The sequence below is a fragment of the Mesocricetus auratus genome, unplaced genomic scaffold, assembly GCF_017639785.1.
Source record: "Mesocricetus auratus isolate SY011 unplaced genomic scaffold, BCM_Maur_2.0 Super-Scaffold_100025, whole genome shotgun sequence".
NCBI lineage: Eukaryota > Metazoa > Chordata > Mammalia > Rodentia > Cricetidae > Mesocricetus > Mesocricetus auratus.
Window position 1 is genome coordinate 5,168,914 of NW_024429206.1, and position 19,132 is coordinate 5,188,045.

The 19,132-nt window shown below is 52.4% G+C and overlaps 1 protein-coding gene across 1 annotated transcript; it reads left to right on the top strand.

Annotated features, from left to right (window-relative positions):
* The first annotated feature begins 824 nt into the window (after positions 1 to 824).
* Positions 825 to 7,062, top strand: Iscu (iron-sulfur cluster assembly enzyme). Its single transcript, XM_005078928.4, has 5 exons — positions 825 to 983; positions 2,301 to 2,414; positions 3,121 to 3,231; positions 4,981 to 5,059; positions 6,588 to 7,062. Exons 1-5 carry the CDS (start codon positions 870 to 872, stop codon positions 6,671 to 6,673), a joined length of 504 nt encoding a protein of 167 aa, XP_005078985.1. The 5' UTR covers positions 825 to 869; the 3' UTR covers positions 6,674 to 7,062.
* Positions 7,063 to 19,132: the final 12,070 nt, after the last annotated feature.

Consider the following 19,132-nt stretch of genomic DNA (forward strand, 5'->3'; position numbering starts at 1 on the left):
TTGGGTCTTTGAACCGGAAGTGGCGACCATAGCGGAAGTCGTGTGAGCGTGCTGTCTGTAGTTAAGGTCGGGACGCCATCTTGAGAAGGTCAAAGTCATCCTTGGGACTGAACGCCTCCTGTAACGCTCAGCCCTGCTCTAGTGCGTGCTTGTTTCCCAGCAACCGAGCCTCCGGTGCAGAAAAGGCTCGGGTTCCTCGGCGATCGGATGCACCATTCACGAGAAAATTCTACCTCCCGAAGAATAAAGCGTCCTCCTAGGTGTTAACCCCGTGAATTTTGTGGCTTCATAGGTTCATAGCCAATATTATCTGTAATCTGCAGTAAGTACTGGCTAGGGATGCCGTGCCTTGTCATAAAACGGAATGTTTTATACACGGGGAGGTCGAGGCACGGTGTTTCCTTCTTGCACTTCTCGTTCTTGGGGTAGAAAAGCGTTGGTGTTTTTCTATGCGGACGGCCTTTCTCCTTCACTAGCAAGGTTAGCGAGGCAGGAATCGTCCGTTTTGCTTTCGCGGGGACCTCCAAGGTTCTGTAGGGACGCCTAGCGTGCACTCAATATGCATTTGCTCCAGATGAAAGGGCTGTGCTTGAATTAGGAAAGAGAGCCCGCTCCCTGAGCCATGTAGCCAGAACACAGAGTGTAACAGGGATTCGAGCAAGTTCGAACCCCAAGCCCTCCCGAGCCTGAGCGCCTGCGCCCCTGCAACCGCCCGAACAAGCCCCAACACCCAGCGTAGCCCCGCTTCAGACCTTCCCGCTTCGCGCCCGCCACGCCCCTTCCGGGGGCGGGGCGCGACGCTGGTGACGTCAGGAGAGCGCGCCCTTGCTTTGCCGTCGCCGAGATCGACGCAGGTGCAAGCCGGCAACATGGCGGCGGTCGGAGCGGGCCGTCTGAGGAGGGCGGCTTCCGCGCTGCTGCTCCGGAGCCCGCGCCTGCCCGCCCGGGAGTTGTCGGCCCCAGCCCGGCTCTATCACAAAAAGGTATGGGCGGGCGAGAGGGTGCGCGAACCACCGAGGGGACGGGCGAGCGGCGCCAACCGGGTGCCCCTGGGAGAGGCGGTCCGCTCCGCAGCTCTTCCCCGGCTCGCCTACCCCGCTGCGCAGTGACCCGACCTGCAGCCGTTGCCCGGATGAGCACCACCGAGGATCCCGCGGCAACCGCAGCCCCGCCGCGGCCGCCACTTGCAGTGTTCCGACTCTGACAGCCCAGAAGGGAGGGTCCCGGTATGTCATGCCGGGGGTCAGGGGACCGCACACACGCGTTTTTGAGTCTGAGCTCGCTGTCCAGCACCAGCATCCTCACCAGGCCACTGCCCTCGCCTAACCCGTCCCCCCAGATCCGCAAGGGGTCCTCGGCAGCCCCCCTGTGTGGGGCCCAAAAAATGGAAACCGCTTACGGCCATGTTGTTATTTGGGGAGCTGATGGGCCCCAGGCGAACCAAGCTCTTAACCAACGTAAAACTTTTGTCTCTCGGTTATTTGTTTGTGTATTTTCAGGGAGCACAAAGTATAGAAGGGTAGGTAGTTTGTGACCCCCTATCTTCTAAGGATGGCCCCTTGACATAAGACACTCGGAAAAACAAAGGCTGCCACAGCCGGACAAGACTTCAGATTAGATATTCGATTAGATGTGCGTTGCTGGGCCTTTGGGCTCAGACTCAGAATCTGCAACTGAGGGTGCCTCCTGCTAAGTAGCCAAAAAAAAAAAAAATCGAGGTTATTAAACCTTAACATGTCTCCTCCGACTGTAGTGGCTGTTTGTTCTTGCTTGCATGCTTTTGCCAAGGCCTCCAACCCTCAAAGGGGACGGTATTTTGTTGACAGTAGCCACAGGAATTAGGGCGGGCTGGAAACCTTACGGCACCAGGGGGCGCTCCTGCACCAGGGTGGCGCTGTGTTTATGTTTACAACAACAAACAGTCCACGACCTTGGCTCATCTGAAACAGTCACCTTGAAACTTCCATTTGAGGCCCTTTGTACTTTTGGCGTTTTGAAATGCGTATTCTCTTACGACAATGTATTTTATTTGGTAAAAAAAACGCAAGTGGTGTTTGAGCCCAAATCTGGTGGCGTTGTGTAAATCACACGATTAAGTTGTGGTTGAAATCCCTATGAAACTAAGATGTGACCTGAGTTTCTTGCCAACATCTCAGACAGAATCTCCAAGATGAAGGTCGTCAGGAAGGAGATGGAAAGAGTCTGCGTCACACTCTGCCCTCCCACCTCTGTCCCCTTGGGATTGCTGGCTCCAGGGAGGTGGTGAAGCCATGGTGAAGTCTGTTAACCTGTCGTTTCAGGTTGTAGATCATTATGAGAACCCTAGGAATGTGGGGTCCCTTGACAAAACATCCAAAAACGTCGGGACCGGATTGGTGGGTGCGCCAGCATGTGGTGACGTCATGAAATTGCAGGTACTGGCTGCATGGAAAGGATCGCCATCTGCTCACAGAGCATATCGCCTTGTCTGTCAGTTCCTGTGAGACGGGATGAGTGGCTGTCCCGGATGGTGAGGGTAGAGACTTGTCTTGTTCTAGAACAGATGACTTCATTTTCCTCTTCACTGCGTCAGTGTAGACCCCGCTTTTCAGTGAGTGAAAGGCTTTGTGAACGTTACTGGCCAATTGAAGAACCCACAGGAGCTAGCACTCACCAGTGAGGAAAGGAATGTGCTAACCAAACCTCTCCAGGAAGAGGAAGAGGAAGGGGCGGGAGGTAATGTGTGTCACCCGAGTAAGCAGTAGGAAGGAGCCACTAATTATAGTTGGTGTCCAAGACATTAATGGGACCTTGATTGCAGGCTCTCCCGGTGCCTAAGGAGGCTGATAGTGGCAGCATCTGTCAGCAGACCTCCGCAATAGGAATTCAAATAAAGCAGGCTAGGGTTGAAAACAACCAAAGTGGGGTGAGGGGCATCATTCCCCTGCTTCTCTCTCTCTACCAGCTGAACCTGTGTGGACCCCCAGTTTCACTGTCAGTGGCTGAGCTCTTTCAAACAAAACCTAGTAATCAGTGCTGTGCCATCTGGCATGAGCAGCAAAGCAGGGCCGAAAGTTCCAGGTGCTTGCATTCTAGATGTCAGGCTCAGGAATCGCCTCTAAGCTCCTGGTTCTTTTCTAGATCCAGGTGGATGAGAAGGGGAAGATTGTGGATGCCAGATTTAAAACATTTGGCTGCGGCTCTGCCATCGCCTCCAGCTCCCTAGCCACGGAGTGGGTAAAGGGGAAGACGGTAAGAATGGTCACAGATTGTATAGAATTATTTAATCCCAGCACTCGGAAGGCAGAGGCAGAAGGAACTCTGAATTCTAGGCCAGCCTTGTGCGCATAATGAGACGTGTTTCAAAATTTATAGAATTAAATCAGAATTCCCTGGGACCCTGGCTCTGGAAGAGTCTAATCATAAGTCACAAAGCAAAAAGCAGGAAGATGAAGATGGTTAGTTCAAAGCCAGCTTGGGAGAGGCAGCAAGACCTTGCTGGGGGGGGGGGGTTGTTAATGAAGCTGGTTTTTTTTGTTGGTGGTGGTGGTTATTTTTGGGTTTTTTTCTTTTCTTTTTTCAAGTCAGGGTTTCTCTGTATTGCTTTGAAGGCTGTCCTGGAACTTGCTCTGTAGACCAGGTTGGCCTCGAACTCACAGAGATCCACCTGCCACTGCCTCCCGAGTGCTGGGTTTAAAGGTGTGTGCCACCAACGCCCGACTTGAAGCTGTTTTTCTAAAGTTAAATACTGGTTACATTCCTGACATTGGGAGTTGTGAACCATTTTGCTCCTTGAGGTTTTTTGCTAACTACTGTATTTGGTTATCAGCTAAATAGACAAGGGTCATCACCAGTCCCTCTGACCAAGCAGAACTGAAAAGAAACCACCGTGGGCTTTCCCTAAGGTTTCCTGAGAGTTGCCATGTAATAGTTACTGCTTGTTTCTTCCCGTCTCCTGTTTCGGGTAGGATTCCAGAGAGGCACTCTCAGAAACTGGTGGAAGTAGCTTGTGTTGAACGGTTCAGAGGTCAAAATCACAAGGGTGAGAGCTGAGTAAAGGAGAGCAGTGGTCCAGGGGGCCAGCCAGGAACCTCTGGAAGGAATTGGGAAAGGGCCGTGACGGCTTTTCCGTCCTTTTCTCTACCGTGCTCTCCCCTCAGCTAAGCTGAGACTGCTAAGATCCAGCTGCATCTGAACCACCGGCACTAGCTGGGTGTGGTGGCGCATGTCACACCAGCCAGGAATCCCAGCTCTTAGGAGGAAGAGGCAGGATTAGAACACAGAGGTCTTCCTCAGCTGTGTAGCAGTTTATTTAAACATCACCCTGCCCTGTATGAGACCCCATTTTAAAGCAGTGCGTTCATCCTTTGCACCCTCGCAGGACCCAGTTCAGGAAGCTGAGTCATGGAGGAGTACGCTTATGTTGCCAGCCAGCCCTCCAGGGAGCCATTTGCTAGCCTCGTGCCCCCTGCTCTAAATGATTCAGGCACTCGGGCTGCAGAGCTCAGGGAGGCCCAGGCCTGCTTGTTCTGGAAGAACATGGCTCAAAGGAAGTTGGTTAAGAACTAGCCTTGGGGAAGGGGAAGTGAGACTGGGCACTGCTATGCTGCAAGGACCTGGCATTTAGAGGGCTCTGAGCTATGATCAGAAAGTAGGAAGCCTCTCTCTAATCTTGAGGTCTCCTGTCTGGGGGAAACTGGCTTTCCTTAATGCACAGGCCATGTCCCCTGCCACCATCATCCCGGCAGAGGCAGCCTAGGTAATACCTGCCTTCAGTGGCAGGGGTCTTGTTCTTGCTTACCCAGCCAGGCAGCACGAGTATGTGTGTCTCCCTAGAGACCCCTTGGTACGCAGTGGCAGTCCTGCCCAGTAGTTGTTTTGAAGTCCCAAACAGGAGCTACTCGACAGCCCATCCTGGGGTGTGTTCTGACCTTCAATTTTTACTGCTGACCCTCGGAAGGATAGGGTTCGCTAAAACTTCCGCTTTCCCTTGCACCTCAGGTGGAGGAAGCCTTGACCATCAAAAACACAGACATCGCCAAGGAGCTCTGCCTTCCGCCCGTGAAACTGCACTGCTCCAGTGAGTCTGCCCCAAGTTCAGGAGCTGAGATGCTTGGTAGTCATAACTCCCTGTTAGGAGCCCACCCTGTGACCCCAGAGAACATCTGCCATGGTAACCTTGGGAGATTGGAGCCTGTGGTCTCGGGGCCCAGAGCTCCAGGAAGTCAGGCTAGGAGGCCTGTGTCCTGGAGCCACACTAAGCGCCCAGAAACACCCCAGCTGGCAGCATTGTCCCCTCAGAGATGAGGAAGTGAGGCTTGGGGAAAGGCGGTAGGAGGGCCAGAGGTGAGCCCGGATCTTTGTTCAAGATCTGCCGTTCCCACCACACTGGTGGACAGGCTGGGCAGGAGACTGCTTTCTCCACCGCCCTATTCACCGTGCATTTTCTTGGGTGAGGCCATTGTGTAACACTTGCTGCACTGCCCTAAGAGGCCATGCGCCTCACTCAGAACCTGCCCTCAAATCTGAGGCCTTCTGTCTACTCCCCGTGTTCCAGAAAGCAGTAATGAGGATGTCACTGTAACATGCTGTCAGGTTCGCTCACAGTCAGTTCCAGGTGCATCAGTGGGGAGAACTGGTGCACCCTCTTCAGGACGCCCTTTGAGTGGGACACCCTAACATCGTCCTCAGAACACCCCTGAGATCACACTACACTTTACAGTTTGCCAGTTGTGGGAAGCCTCAGCCTTTAGACTTCCAGGGGCCAAGGCAGTAGCTCGTCTGTGTGGGTCATTAGCTTTCTGCGGCCCTCAGCTCTCAGCCTCTACTCCCCGTAGCCTCACTCTCGGTATCCACCCTCAGTACAAGCCTTCCGGTGTGGGACTGCAGGGGAGGTGTGCAGACTGTGCCGTCAAGAGTTCTTGGCTTAAGACAGCTCTGCCAGCACCTGTGACCATTGGTCCACACTCTGGGACCTGATCTTGGTTGTGTCCCTGCCAGGTGACAGGCACTTTCTGGAAATCCCCTCACTATCCCAGCCAGGAAGGCATGACCATCCCAGTCTGTGTGCCCAGCTAGGACCCTCTTGGACCTTCCCAGTTCTAGCACCTTCCAGCCTAAAAAGATTCTCTTCCTTAAGACCGCCTCCCAGGCCAGGGAGACAGCCCAGGGGTAAAGCTTGTCACCAAGCCTGAGTTAGAGCCCCTAAGCCCACATGGAGGAGAAGGAAACCCACTCCCCAAAATTGTCATCTGACCTCCACATGAGCACGGCACCCACTCACATACATGTACCGACACATGCATACATACTCCAAATACCTATTTATAAAACTACACGAAGCTGGGCGTTGGTGGCGCACGCCTTTAATCCCAGCACTCGGGAGGCAGAGGCAGGTGGATCTCTGAGTTTGAGGCCAGCCTGGTCTACAGAGCGAGTTCCAGGACAGCCTCCAAAGATACAGAGAAACCCTGTCTCGAAAAACAAAAAAATAACTAAATAAATAAAACTACATGAATATAAAAAGATGTATGTAAGTGTGTAAAATCATAAAGACAACCTCTCCAGTGTCTGGAAACTGAAGCCATCTACCCTTCCATGCCTTCCAGTGCTAGCTGAAGATGCCATCAAGGCCGCCCTGGCCGATTACAAACTGAAACAGGAACCCAAGAAGGGAGAGCCAGAGAAGCAGTGAGCCCTGGAGAAGCTCCAGTGGCCACAGCAGCTGCCTCCTGCCACCCTGCACCACATCAATGCTGCGAGATGCACTCTTCACCATTGCCATTGTGGTCCTAGTGCAGGCAAATACACTGTTTGATTACGCCTAGTGCTCTGTTCCTTTCGGCTCACTCGTGTCCTTAGTGCAGTTAACGTCTCTTCTGATTTATGTTGTGTCCTGAGAGCTGAAGTCAGCACCGAAGTCTTAAGCTTTGGTGGCCTTTGAAGAGTGACAGCAAGTTTTGCCTAACCCTGTGGGGGGAGGTTGCCAGCAGAATGCCTTGTTGTAGTTATTTGATAGAATTTATTACTGTATATTTAACAGATCTGCATATATATATATTATAATAAAAGAATGTAAGACGATGGTTTTCTCCAGTGAACCTGCTTCTTGAATCCTTCACTCACCCCCTAGTCTGCCCAAAACCCCTTGGGGTTCCCCAAGGCCTGGCTGAGATGGGTAACAGCACACCAGTGCTCAGCCACTTGGGTGCTCTTGAAAGGGGAGAGGAGACAGATGTCTGTTGCTCCTCACTGCTCTTTGGGAAGTGATCAATTCACAACAGTTTCAAGGGTCCCTGCAGTAATTCCACTGGTCTATAGAAGTCAGAAATTAACCCAAGAAGCTGGCGGAGGTGCTGCCTAGTTCTGTGGGCCAAGCAGAAGAGCCTCAGGGTGAGCTTAAATGTTGTCTAGGCCCAGGCAACAGCTTCATTCTGGCAGACAGTTCTGCTAGCCTTCCAGAGGCCTCACAGGCTTTGTGTGGTGACCAGTGAGCTACCCCAGAGTGAGGAAACTGGGCTCTCTGCCAGTGAGTGTGCCCTTCTCGTGTTTCACGAATAGTATGCGTACTGCACTAGCCTTCAGTTTCTTTGAAACGGGCATCTCGATGGTCATGGTGGCACCTGCCCGTAAACCCAGCACTCAATGGGCTGAGCAAGAAGATTAAAAGCTAGAAGGTAGCCTGGGCTACTCAGACCGTGTCTCCAAACACAGTCTGACTCAGGAAAGCAGCCACCCTGCCTTGAGCTACCCAGGGGTATAGCCTAGTGAAAGGCCCTATTTTCCACTAAGACACTGGAACACTAACTACCACTGTGCACATCAAAAGCTAACTTTCTGATGGCGGCTTTGTTGTGCAGGCATATGCAGGCTGACTGAAATCATCCTTTATTTTAAAATAGTCTGTGTTCTGGTGAAGGGCTCAGAACTTCAAAGGCCACTCCCTCCACAGTCTGGAAGAGACCACAGGCCAGAGTCCATCAGAATCTCAAATTAGAACCTGGGTGGGGCCGTGTCAGATTGTCCTGCGGGGCGTGCTGTGCTGTGTAATTCAGTCCTTGGTCGTGGCAGTGGCACAGGGCCCCACCCCTATTTGTGTTCCAGTTGACATCTGAATTCCACAGCCTAACCCTGAGAATGGGAGTGGGTGCAGCCCAAACAGGCCCAACTTCTAACCCTTGCTGGAAAGCCACCCTCTGCAGGCAGATGGACTTTGGGCCCCCATGTACCCATCACTGAGCCTAAGTCTCCTTGGGGATCTCTGAACCCTGAAGTAGCTCTTCCATGCAATGTATGCTATTTGGTGGGGTTTGGGTTTTGGTTTTTAGTTTGTTTTTGCCTCAAAAATCCTCCTGCCTCGGCCTCCCAGGTGTGTGATTTTAGTCATGAACCACATGGATGGATCACATGATGGGTCTTGGACGACAAGGTAAGTCACTGAAGCCTCCTGATTTTGCCCTGGCTTTTCCTGGCAGCCTCTGAGGAAGCTGCACTTTTTTTTGGGGGGGGGGGGTTGGGTTTTCGAGACAGGGTTTCTCTGTGGCTTTGGAGGCTGTCCTGGAACTAGCTCTTGTAGACCAGGCTGGCCTCGAACTCACAGAGATCCGCCTGCCTCTGCCTCCCGAGTGCTGGGATTAAAGGCGTGCGCCACCACTGCCCAGCAGGAAGCTGCACTTATAAATACCTCAGCAGCATCTGGCCTGTGAGCTACCCAGAGCCTGCACTTCCTGACTTCCTGCCCTGTCCTTCCTGACAGATCGCTTTAGCTCTGAGGACACCAGAGGCCTCACCACACACACACACACACACACACACACACACACACACACACACACGAAGTACTAGCCATTGTTCGTGACTCCCATCGCCCAGGGGATTACCACTGTATGGCTGGAGCTAGGAGCTCGGTATAGAGAAATCTGAAGTGCCAGGGACTTAAAAGACAAAGAAAACAGTGAAGTGACGACCCCTCCAGTCAGGAGTCAGCACAGGCAAGACCTTGGCTGTTACCGTAGTCACCATGAACATTGCCATCATCATTATTGCTGCTGCTTAGAGGAACTGTTACCATGACAGCCATCAACCATACCACTCTTTTATAATAGTATGATCTCAATGTTTCCAGCCTTGGTGTAGTTAGCCTGGAGCTACGCAGTACTCCTTACTACACAGTACTTCACAGCACTCCAGAATACTACCTAGTACCCCATACTACACAGTACTCCAGAATACTACCTAGTACCCCATACTACACAGTACTCCAGAATACCACACAGTACTTTACTTCACAGTGCTCCAGAATATTATGAGGTAGTGCACAGTAATCCAGAGTACTACGCAGTACCCCTTACTACACAGTGCCCCTTACTACACAGCACTACACAGATCCTCCTGGTGACATCCATGCAGCAGCACACCAGTAGCTCCTGTCACACAAGGCTTGACAGGCAAATTTGCTCCACCGCAGTCAGCCTGCCACGGGGCTGAATAACCACCCTCACCACCGCCCAGCTGTCTTTAGAAAGTCGTCTTAGTCACCTCCACCCCTGGCCTCGCTTCACAGAAACCTAACTCCCAAGAGCCCCCAAGGGGAGGAGAAACCTCAATACTCCGGTGCAGAGTGGTTTCTGTACCCTTTCATGCTGCCCCATGGCCTCAGGCTAACAGGTCACAGGCAGCCTGAGTGGGGAAAATGGGCTGGACCACACCCTGCCCTAGTACAGCATGCCCTACAGCCCTCAGCTCCACAGGCCCATGGACTTTAGGAACAACTTCGGAAGAAAATCCAAAGGCCTGGGTTCTGATCGTAACTATGCCATGATCTGTCCACAACAGATATGTAACCATATGCTTAACCTCACTGAGCGTCTTGTCCCTCCCTGGGAGACTGGGACTAGCTATACTGGCTCCTAAACTTCAAGATTGTTGTGAGGGTTAATCCCACAACACTGGGCATCTAGCCAGCACTGGTATTAGGTGCCACCACCGAGGCCATAGCCACCGCTGTCACAGCCACTGCCAGCACCGTCAACACCACCCTGGCTGGCTGGTATCCTCGTGCTGGACAGCAGATTGCGTTCCCTCAAAACCTCCATAGTGACTGTCTGGAGAGAGTCTGGTGTGGCAATTACGGTTTACTAGTCGTGCAAAGGTGAGCCTGATCCAAGAGGAGCGATGGACTTATCAGAAGGGGTCTCTCTCTACACTCAAAGGCCAGGTGAAGACAACATGGCTGTGTGCACTCGAGGGAACCTGGATGGTGGGCTTTCCCACCTCTAGGGCTGCAGGACCAGGCTGGAAAGGAATTCCAGCTACAAGGTTCAATTGTGAAAGCCACATAGTCTGTGGTTCTTTGTTAGGGCAGACCAAACGCTAACACAGCTGCCACCACTACCATCACCATCATCATCCTCTGTCTTAGTCAGCATTTTTATTGCCGTGATAAACACCATGACCAAAAGCAACTTGGGGAGGGAAGGGTTAATTCAGCTTCCACCTCCAGATCACAGTCAGTCACTGAGGTCAGTCAGGGTAGGAACTCACTATGTTCTTTTTCCTTGGGACCGCCAGCCCCAAAATAACAACATGGAGACATTAATTAGCTTAGGCTTGTTCCTAACTAGTTTTTTGGCTTTTTTGTTTTTTTTGGTTTTTGGGTTTTTGTTTTTTGTTTGTTTGTTTGTTTGTTTTTCAAGACAGGGTTTCTCTGTGGCTTTGGAGCCTGTCCAGGAACTCACTCGGTAGACCAGACTGGTCTCAAACTCACAGAGATCTGCCTGCCTCTGCCTCCCGAGTGTAGGGAAAAGGGACTAGTCAAAGAAACACACCCTGAGCAGAGCCAAAGGAACACACTTTGGCCCTGCAACCAGAACCAAAGAAATACACCCTGACCCTGAAACCAGTGCCAAAGAAACACACTTTGTCCCTGGAATCAGAGTCAGTGAAAGAAATGCACCCTGGCCCTAAAATTGGAGCCAAAAGGCAAAAGGCAAAAAAGGACCAGAGAAAGAAACACACTTTGGCCCTGAAACCAGAGCCAAATCTGACCCAAACCCTGTGCAGAAAACTAACCAATCCTTGAGCAGGAGCTCTAGCCAATCTGAGCTCAGCATTAAAATCTGACCAATCCCCACCTAGAAGCCCTATATAAACCCTGCGTCTGTTCAGCTTGTGGCTGTTCGCGCTACCTGGCTGTCCTCTGCCACTCTGACAGAGGGCAGCCACTCTCCTGGATTCTTCCAATAAACCCCTTCAATGAGCTTTGGGTGAAGATCATCTTTTGCGGTGATGGAGCAGAGGTGACCCTGGGCAGAGCAGAGCTAGCAGGGCTGTAACACTTTTGCCGGGGAAACCTTCCCTTGGCAGAGTGTTGTTACACTGGGCTCTCCACTTTCCCGAGAGTAGAGCCCAGGAAACCTCCTGCGGAGCAAAACTGCTACACTGGACAAACATCCCCAGCTGGAAGACCCTGTCCTGCCGGAGCAGAGCTGATACACTGGGAAGCCTTTCCCTGAGGCAAGGCTGTAAGCAGCTAAACTTACTGTGTGGTCTGTGGTAGTCCTTGGCTCCCGAGCTCCAAGATACCTTTCCACCTGAGCTGTGTTGACTCCCGAGTGCCAGAATACCTGTCCGACCTGACCCGTCCAAAATGCCAACACTGAGTGCTGGGATTAAAGGCATGTGCCACCACCGCCCGGCTCCTAACTAGTTCTTTTTTTTTTTTTAAGATTTATTTATTGCCGGGCGTTGGTGGCGCACGCCTTTAATCCCAGCACTTGGGAGGCAGAGGCAGGCGGATCTCTGTAAGTTCGAGACCAGCCTGGACTACCAAGCGAGTTCCAGGACAGCCTCCAAAGCCACAGAGAAAACCCTGTCTCGAAAAACCAAAAAAAAAAAAAAGATTTATTTATTACATATACACTGTTCTTCCTACATGCCAGAAGAGGGCACCAAATTGAAATGTAGATGGTTGTGAGCCACCATGTGGTTGCTGGGAATCGAACTCAGGACTCCTGGAAGAGCAGCCAGTGCTCTTAATCTTTGAGCCATCTCTCCAGCCCCTCCTAACTAGTTCTTACAGCTTAAACTAACCCATATTTTTTCATCTACGTTCTTTCACGTGGCTTGTTACCTCATCTCTATATTGTCCATCTTGCTTCCTTGGCATCTGACTGGCAACTCCCCTTTTCTTCTTCCCAGAGTTCTTTCTGCTTTAAAGTCCCACCTGTATGTTCCTGTCTAGCTATTAGCCGTTCAGCTTTTTATTACAGCAATATATTTTCACACAGTGTACAAGTATCCCACAACAACTATGTAGACCAGGCTGACCTTGAACTCACAGAGATCTTCCTGCCTCTGCCTCCAAGTGCTGGGATTAAAGGTGTTTGCCACCATACCCAGCTATCAGCCTGCTTTCTTATAGAACCCAGGACCACTAGCCCAGAGATGGCACCACCCACAGTGGGCAGGGCCTTCCCATATCCATTACCAATTAAGAAAATGTCCTACAGACCAGGTTTTGTTGTTGTTTTGGATTGGTTTGGTTTGGCTTAGTTTTTTGGGTTTTCGTTGTTGTTGCTGTGTGTGTGTGTGTGTGTGTGTGTGTGTGTGTGTGTGTGTGTGTGTGTGTGTTTGAGATAGGGTAGCATGTGTAGCCCTTGCTATCCTGGAATTTGCTGTTTAGATCAGGCTCGCCTCGAACTCACAGAGATCCCTTCGCCTCTCTGCCCTTCTACCTCTCCCTGCCTCTGCCTCCTGAGTGCTGGCAATAAGGTGTAGGCCATCATACCCTACAGGCCAATCTAACAGAGACGTTTTCTCAATTGTGGTTCCCTCTTCTCAGATAACTGTAGCTTGTGTCAAATTGGCAAGAAACAAACAAACAAAAACTAACCATGGCAATCCCCATCACCACCAATGCCATCATCATCACCATCTGACATCACACCATCATCATCATCTTCACCGTCATCACCTTAGCCTTCACTGTTATCAATATCAACACAATCTCATCTTAACCACCACCACTATTGTCAACGCCACCATTCTTACAGACCCTGCTCCTGCAGAGAGCTGTCTCTCCAATGGATGCCATGAGCGGGGTGTTCACCTGAGATGACTCCTGTAGAAATGAGGTAAGAATTCAGAGTTGAAAGAGAGGAGAGACAAGCATGGTGTCACCAATCCAAGTCTCCATGACCTGCTTTAGGCCTGATGTTCCTCCATGTTGTCCTGCATCAGGACCTAACCCTCTTCACACTGTTGGCCTCAAGGACTCCTTTTCCCAGGGAGAGTTCTAGTTTGCACTCGGAGGCGGTGATAAGACACTGATGACTAAGCCGCCGGCATCCCAGGCATCCCCAATCTTGCTGTCTAGGGGCAAAGGGCTCAGTGAGAGCATCTCGCCCTGTCCCACTGGTCCTTCAGCTCGAGGACCCTGCTCTCTTTCCCACAACACAAGGGTCCCCAGAGAGTGCTCCCCATTAGGGGAGTGCTCACCCACTTCAACCCCCAAAGGCTGCAGACAGCCCAGCTCAGCTTCCTGGTATTTCTGGCTTGGACAGTCCTGGGCTCTGAGTCCCCTTCCAAGTGTCCCCAGTTTTCAGGGGAGCCGAGTGGCAGACAGTGAGCTGGTGTTTGATCTAGCTAGCTAAGCTAAGGATCCCCAGGGACAGAGCTGGGCCTGTGCTGTGTGTGATCCACAAGGGACTCCATTTGCTTGCTCAGTTTGGATAGTTGGCAGCACTGTGTGAGGTCAGGTGGAAAGTGCCCAGCACAAAGTATACTGCAGGCGCTTATTAAATGCTCATTCCTCCATCGGGTGGTTCCTTACCACACTGTGAGGGAGGAATGGGGAACAGTGTACTTCAGCCTTTCATGAAGCAGCTCCCCCTCCCCCCAGCAGCTTGCTTGGGACATTGGGCTTGCCTCTCCCAGTTCGTTCCTACCTCAGAATCTTTGTACCTACCGTTCCCAGTTCAGGAACGCTGTTGCCTCGAGCTCCCCAAGGCTACTGCCCTTCAGAAGGATCTCACATAAATACCACCTTCCAGACCGGCTCCCAGTAGCCACAGCTAAGGTGACACAGGTCTGGTCACTACATCATCATACTCATTCTAGATGTCCCTTTCTGAGAGAGATCACCCGCTGGTTCACCTTCCTCCAGACCTGCCCACAGTGAGGACCCTGGGAAAGCCTGGAGACGGAACGTGTCCCTAACTCCTGGGCAGCTTCCTCTGCTCGCCTGCAGTCGATGAGGTAACTGGATCCCATGAACCATATTCCCTTCCAGCTCAAACAAAAAGATTCCACAGACTTGGAAAAGTCCTCGTTTTAGCCCATAACCAGTGCAGGCCAGAGCATGATTCATCTGCCCACTCTGCCTAGACAACCCCTCCTCCCCTCACCCCGCCGCAGAAGCAAAGCGTTTCTCCCCCACTCCAGCCGCAGGGGGTGGGTGAGCAGAACGCAGGGCATCAAGACCCCTTCTGCCTGTCTGCTGCTGGCATTTTTACTCAGCCTCAGGATGTCTCGAGCTCTGTCTGGAACAACTCAGGGGGTGGGGAAGTCGGGTCCCCCTGGGATCCCACCAGCCGGAAACAGCGGCAGAAGTGTGCAGGAGAAAGCGCTGAGCCAGCAAGAATGAGTGCAGGGGATGCTGTCCCTGGGATGACTCTGCCTGCCGGGCCCAGCTGCCAGCTCTGCAGGGTCAGCATTTCAGGGAGACACCAGGCAAGACAGCAGGAGGAGGGTAGGTGCTCACAACACTGCCTCATTTCGCTTGCCCAGGGACAGGTCCACCCAGCCTCCCACGGTGAGAGGAAGCTGTGTTCCAGTAGAGGCTGGGAAGTATTTACTAAACTTCAGTGGCTGTCCTGGCTCCTTTTATGTCAACTTGACCCAAACTAGAGTCACTGGATGGATGGACCCTCAAATGAGAGAATGTCTCCCCCAGAAGAACTAGCTGTAGGGCGTCTTTCCAATTAGTGATTGAAGGAGGAGGGCCCAGCCCATTGTGGGTGGGGCCATCCCTGGGCTGATGGTGCAAGGTTCTATAAGAAAGCAGGCTGAGCAAGCCATGGAGAGCAAGCCAGTAAGCAGCATCCCTCCATGGCCTCTGCATCAACTCCTGCCTCCAGGTTCCTGCCCTCACTGATTTTGATGATGTGATGAGCCCTTTCCTCCCCAAGCTGCTTATAGTCATGGTGTTTCATCGCAGGAATTGACCCTAACTAGCCAGGCCACTAAGACTAGAAAAGGGTTTTCTTACCTCTGAAAAGGTCGTTTGCTTGGAACGACAGCCTACATCTTGTCACTAACAAAATATTAAAGCATTCTCGTGAACAGTAGACTCAAAGAGCACACTCAGCCGTCACCACTGTGGAGGCTGTCATGGCCCTCACCTCTGCCTGTCACCAACCAACCGCACCAACAGTGGGATCACCAGCATCAGCTTCTCTCCAGGGGGCATTCTACCTCCCCATCACTGTACCCCTCCACTACGGTCTCCTCCTCCACCACCACATCCCCCTGGGCTGTCATCTCCTTCATCACCACCTCCTCCCCTGTCCTGCCCACCGTCACCACTGCCCCCACCATCAATCACATCCACCATCTCCATTATCACGGTCACCCCAGGCATCTACAGCTTGGCTATCACAGACCCCACACACACCCCAAGAAGAAGCATGCTTACCCATGGTTGCCAAAGGGCAGGGGACATCTGAGTCCACCCCTCAGACAGAGAGCCACTGTGGTCCCAGTGCCACAGAATCTTCCCTGCACTCCAGGGGGGTCCCTACTCCACATCTGGGGCAGCACTACCTCAGAAAACCCTCTGGTTTCCTTGCCGTAAAATGAACTCAACTAAACCAACATCACAGCAGTTTCTTACATACAACCATTTGTGGGAAATAAAGACTGTATCTGCTCCGGCATGAACAAGCTTTCTCTGGATATCTTTATTTAAGAATCAACTTCTAGGGCTGGAGAGATGGTTCAGTGGCTAAGAGCACTGGTTGTTCTTCCAAATTACCTGGGTTCAATTCCAAGCACCCACATGGCAGCTCACAACTGTTTGTGACTCTAGTTCCAGGGGATATGACATCCTCACACAGATATACATGAAGGAAAAATGCCAATGCACATAAAGTAAGAATACATGAATCACTAAAACAATTTAAAAAAAAAGAAAGAATCAACTTCTAAAGCGGGCGGTGGTGGCACAGGCCTTTAATCCTAGCACTCAGGAGGCAGAGGCAGGTGAATCTCTGTGAGTTCGAGGCCAGCCTGGTCTACAGAGCTAGTTCCAGGACAGCCTCCAAAACAATACAGAGAAACCCTGTCTCGAAAAACTAAAAAAAGAAAGAAAGAAAGAAAGAAAAAAGAAAAAGAATCAACTTCTAGCTAGGTGTTGGTGGCACACGCCTTTTATCCCAGAACTCAGGAGGCCAAGGCACATGGATCTCTGTAAGTTCGAGGCCAGCCTGGTCTACAGAGAAACCTGGCTCAAAGAAGAAGAAGAAAAAACAAAAAGAAAAAGGAGTAAGTGTCTAGGGCTGGGACGGTAGGGTTCTTGCCTGGCGTGAATGAAGTCCTAGGTTCCATCCCCAGCGTTGCATAAAACCAGGTGTGTGGCACACGCCTGTGAGCCCAGCCCTCACGGGGCAGAGGAAAGAAGATCAGAAGTTCAGTGTCGCCCTAGGCTGCACGGAGAGTGTGAAGCAGCCAGGAGAGGAGCCAGCCTTTCTCAGCTGCTCCCGTTTCCCTGTGGTCATTTACTCTAAACAACGCTAGCACTGCAGTCCTCTTGCGTCCATGCTGGTGCGGGCTCAGGTGTGTTTCTGTAGGCAAGTTCTAGAAAAGGCTTTGTGATCCTCACTCGCTGCGCACTGGATGCCATCATAGGACCTTCCAGGAGGGGTGGCAATCCCCCACCAGTCAGCTCGAAGCCTGGGCTAGATGTGCTGAGGGTCACAAGGAGAGGGCAAAATCCCAGACTGGCCCAGGTCTCCAGCACAGCTCTGCATAGGCTAGGCCCTGAGGAAATTTGTCTTTGGGCTCAAGGTGCACAACTTGAGTTAGATAGCAGGAAGGACTTCCCCAGAGTGCAGGGTTGGTGAATAGTGGAGAGCGTGCAAAAGGAGCTTAGGAACTGGGGATAGGAGCTTCTGAAGATGGGGAGGGAAGGGGCTTGATCTCTCTGCGGTGGATTCCAGAAGGAGCCATCTTCTTCTGAGGTCTTATGGCCAGACTGAGTAATTTTGCTTAGGGGAGAGTAGGTCCAGTAGCCCTAACCCCCCAGCCTCAGTCTCACATGGAAATGGGCTTGGGGAGGGCACTTAGGACTCTTCATCGCTGACTAAAATCCAGTCCGAGCCTCAAATCTCCCCTAAGGCAGAGATACACCTGAGGCCCAGAAAGAGTGAGTGACTTGATCCGGGTGGCGCAGTCCAGCAAGGGGCAGAGGCCTGTCCTTACTCCCAGGGTTCCTGGCACAGGGCCAGGGCTTGCTCATGGATGCCACTTCCATCACAGGCCTACCTCCAGGGAGCCTCAGGGTGGCAGCTTCAGAGCCCTGGAGCCTCGGCACCCACCCACGTGCTGCACCCAGGGTCCAAGGGCGGGGCTTGGTCGCTCCCTGGCCACCAGAGTCAGCAACCGAGCAAGTTCCCTTCCACAAGAGGAAGATCAACAAGTCATGGGCGCTCATGCAAGGTGCTAGCCCCCAGGACCCTGTCACACGGGCGCCCCCAGAGATTATCAGCCCGCAGGCAGCTACTCCACGTGAGCAGACAGGAAGGGCCTGACAAGAGCCAGCAACAGTCAGAGTCTTTGCACGCTCTCTGGCAAGCCACAAGGGATGAGACACCCAGCAGTGGAGAAGTTGCCGCAGGCTGCCCAGGGTCCTCAGGAAGTCTGAGCTCATTGCCTTGGGTTCCTTCCCCCAAAGCAGCCATCCACCCACCCATCCACCCATCATCCACCCATCCACCCACCCATCTACCCACCCATCTATCCACCCACCCACCCACCCACCCATCCACCTACCCACCCATTCAGCCAGCCACCCACTTCAGCCAGCCACCCACACATCCATCCATCCATCATCCATCCATCCACCCACCCATCCACCCACCCATCTATCCATCCATCCACCCACCCACCCATCCACCTACCCACCCATTCAGCCAGCCACCCACACATCCATCCATTCACTCACTGCTCAGTAGTAAGTACAGGAAACTGACTATAGATTTCAACTATCCAGGAGTTCAAAGCTTGGCTCAGACACTTCTGACTGTGATTTTAGGCAGGTACTTCATCTCTCTGAACTCCTGGGTCCTTCCTCAACAAAAGGTGAGTGACTTCAGTGCCCCTGTCAGCTCTGAGAGGACCCAGTACATGAGGAAGTGCTTTGTTTCGGGGCTCACACCCACTATCACGGCACTTAGGAGGCCGAGCTATACCACACTTGAGGCTACCCTGAGCTACACCCTGTCTCAAAGCAAACAAAAACAAGTGGGATTTAAACTCTGAGGGAAGAATGAACTGTGGCTTTGGGGGCCTGGAGCAGATATGGAGGAGTAGCCAACACCTGTTGTCACCCACCCCGACTCTTCACTTATGGGCCTAGCGTAGAAAGGAGTGGCTGGGCGGGGGACGCAGCACCCTCTTCACAGCCTCCACTAGTGGGAACAGTAAAGACACAGTTTCTGCCCTGAGCCTCTCAGCCAGACAGGGCCTGTGGACTCTCAGGCATGGGATTCAGAGGCTCCAAGCTGGGGGCAGGAGCTGCTCAAAACCAGGGGTGGATTAAATACTGGGATTTAATTCGAGTCTCTGGGAGCCTGTGACAGATGCCTCACAGCCTCCCCCAGCTGTGCCTGGAAACTGTCCCCACAAAGACTCCTGTAGAGGTGAGAACACAAACCAGGTTCCCTGATCGCTAACCCCAGGGTCCTCCAATTCCCCTATAAACAGCCTGGCACCCGGCCCAGTGAGGCAAGGCCACCCCCACCCATGCTGCCAACCACTTCTCCAGCTGCTGACCCAGACAACATCCAAGCCCTGGCCACAGTCACACCGTCCCCAAGGGGAGACCAGAAAGAAACAGCTGAGATATGACCCTTGACCTCACTGGACACTCCACACA

What these genes read in the sequence shown, in the direction of transcription:
- Iscu (XM_005078928.4), top strand. Translation starts at nt 870, where the DNA reads ATGGCGGCGGTCGGAGCGGGCCGTCTGAGGAGGGCGGCTTCCGCGCTG. An exon ending in GTGACGTCATGAAATTGCAG is followed by an intron (nt 2,415 to 3,120) that starts GTACTGGCTGCA and finishes GTTCTTTTCTAG; the next exon opens with ATCCAGGTGGATGAGAAGGG. An exon ending in CGTGAAACTGCACTGCTCCA is followed by an intron (nt 5,060 to 6,587) that starts GTGAGTCTGCCC and finishes CATGCCTTCCAG; the next exon opens with TGCTAGCTGAAGATGCCATC.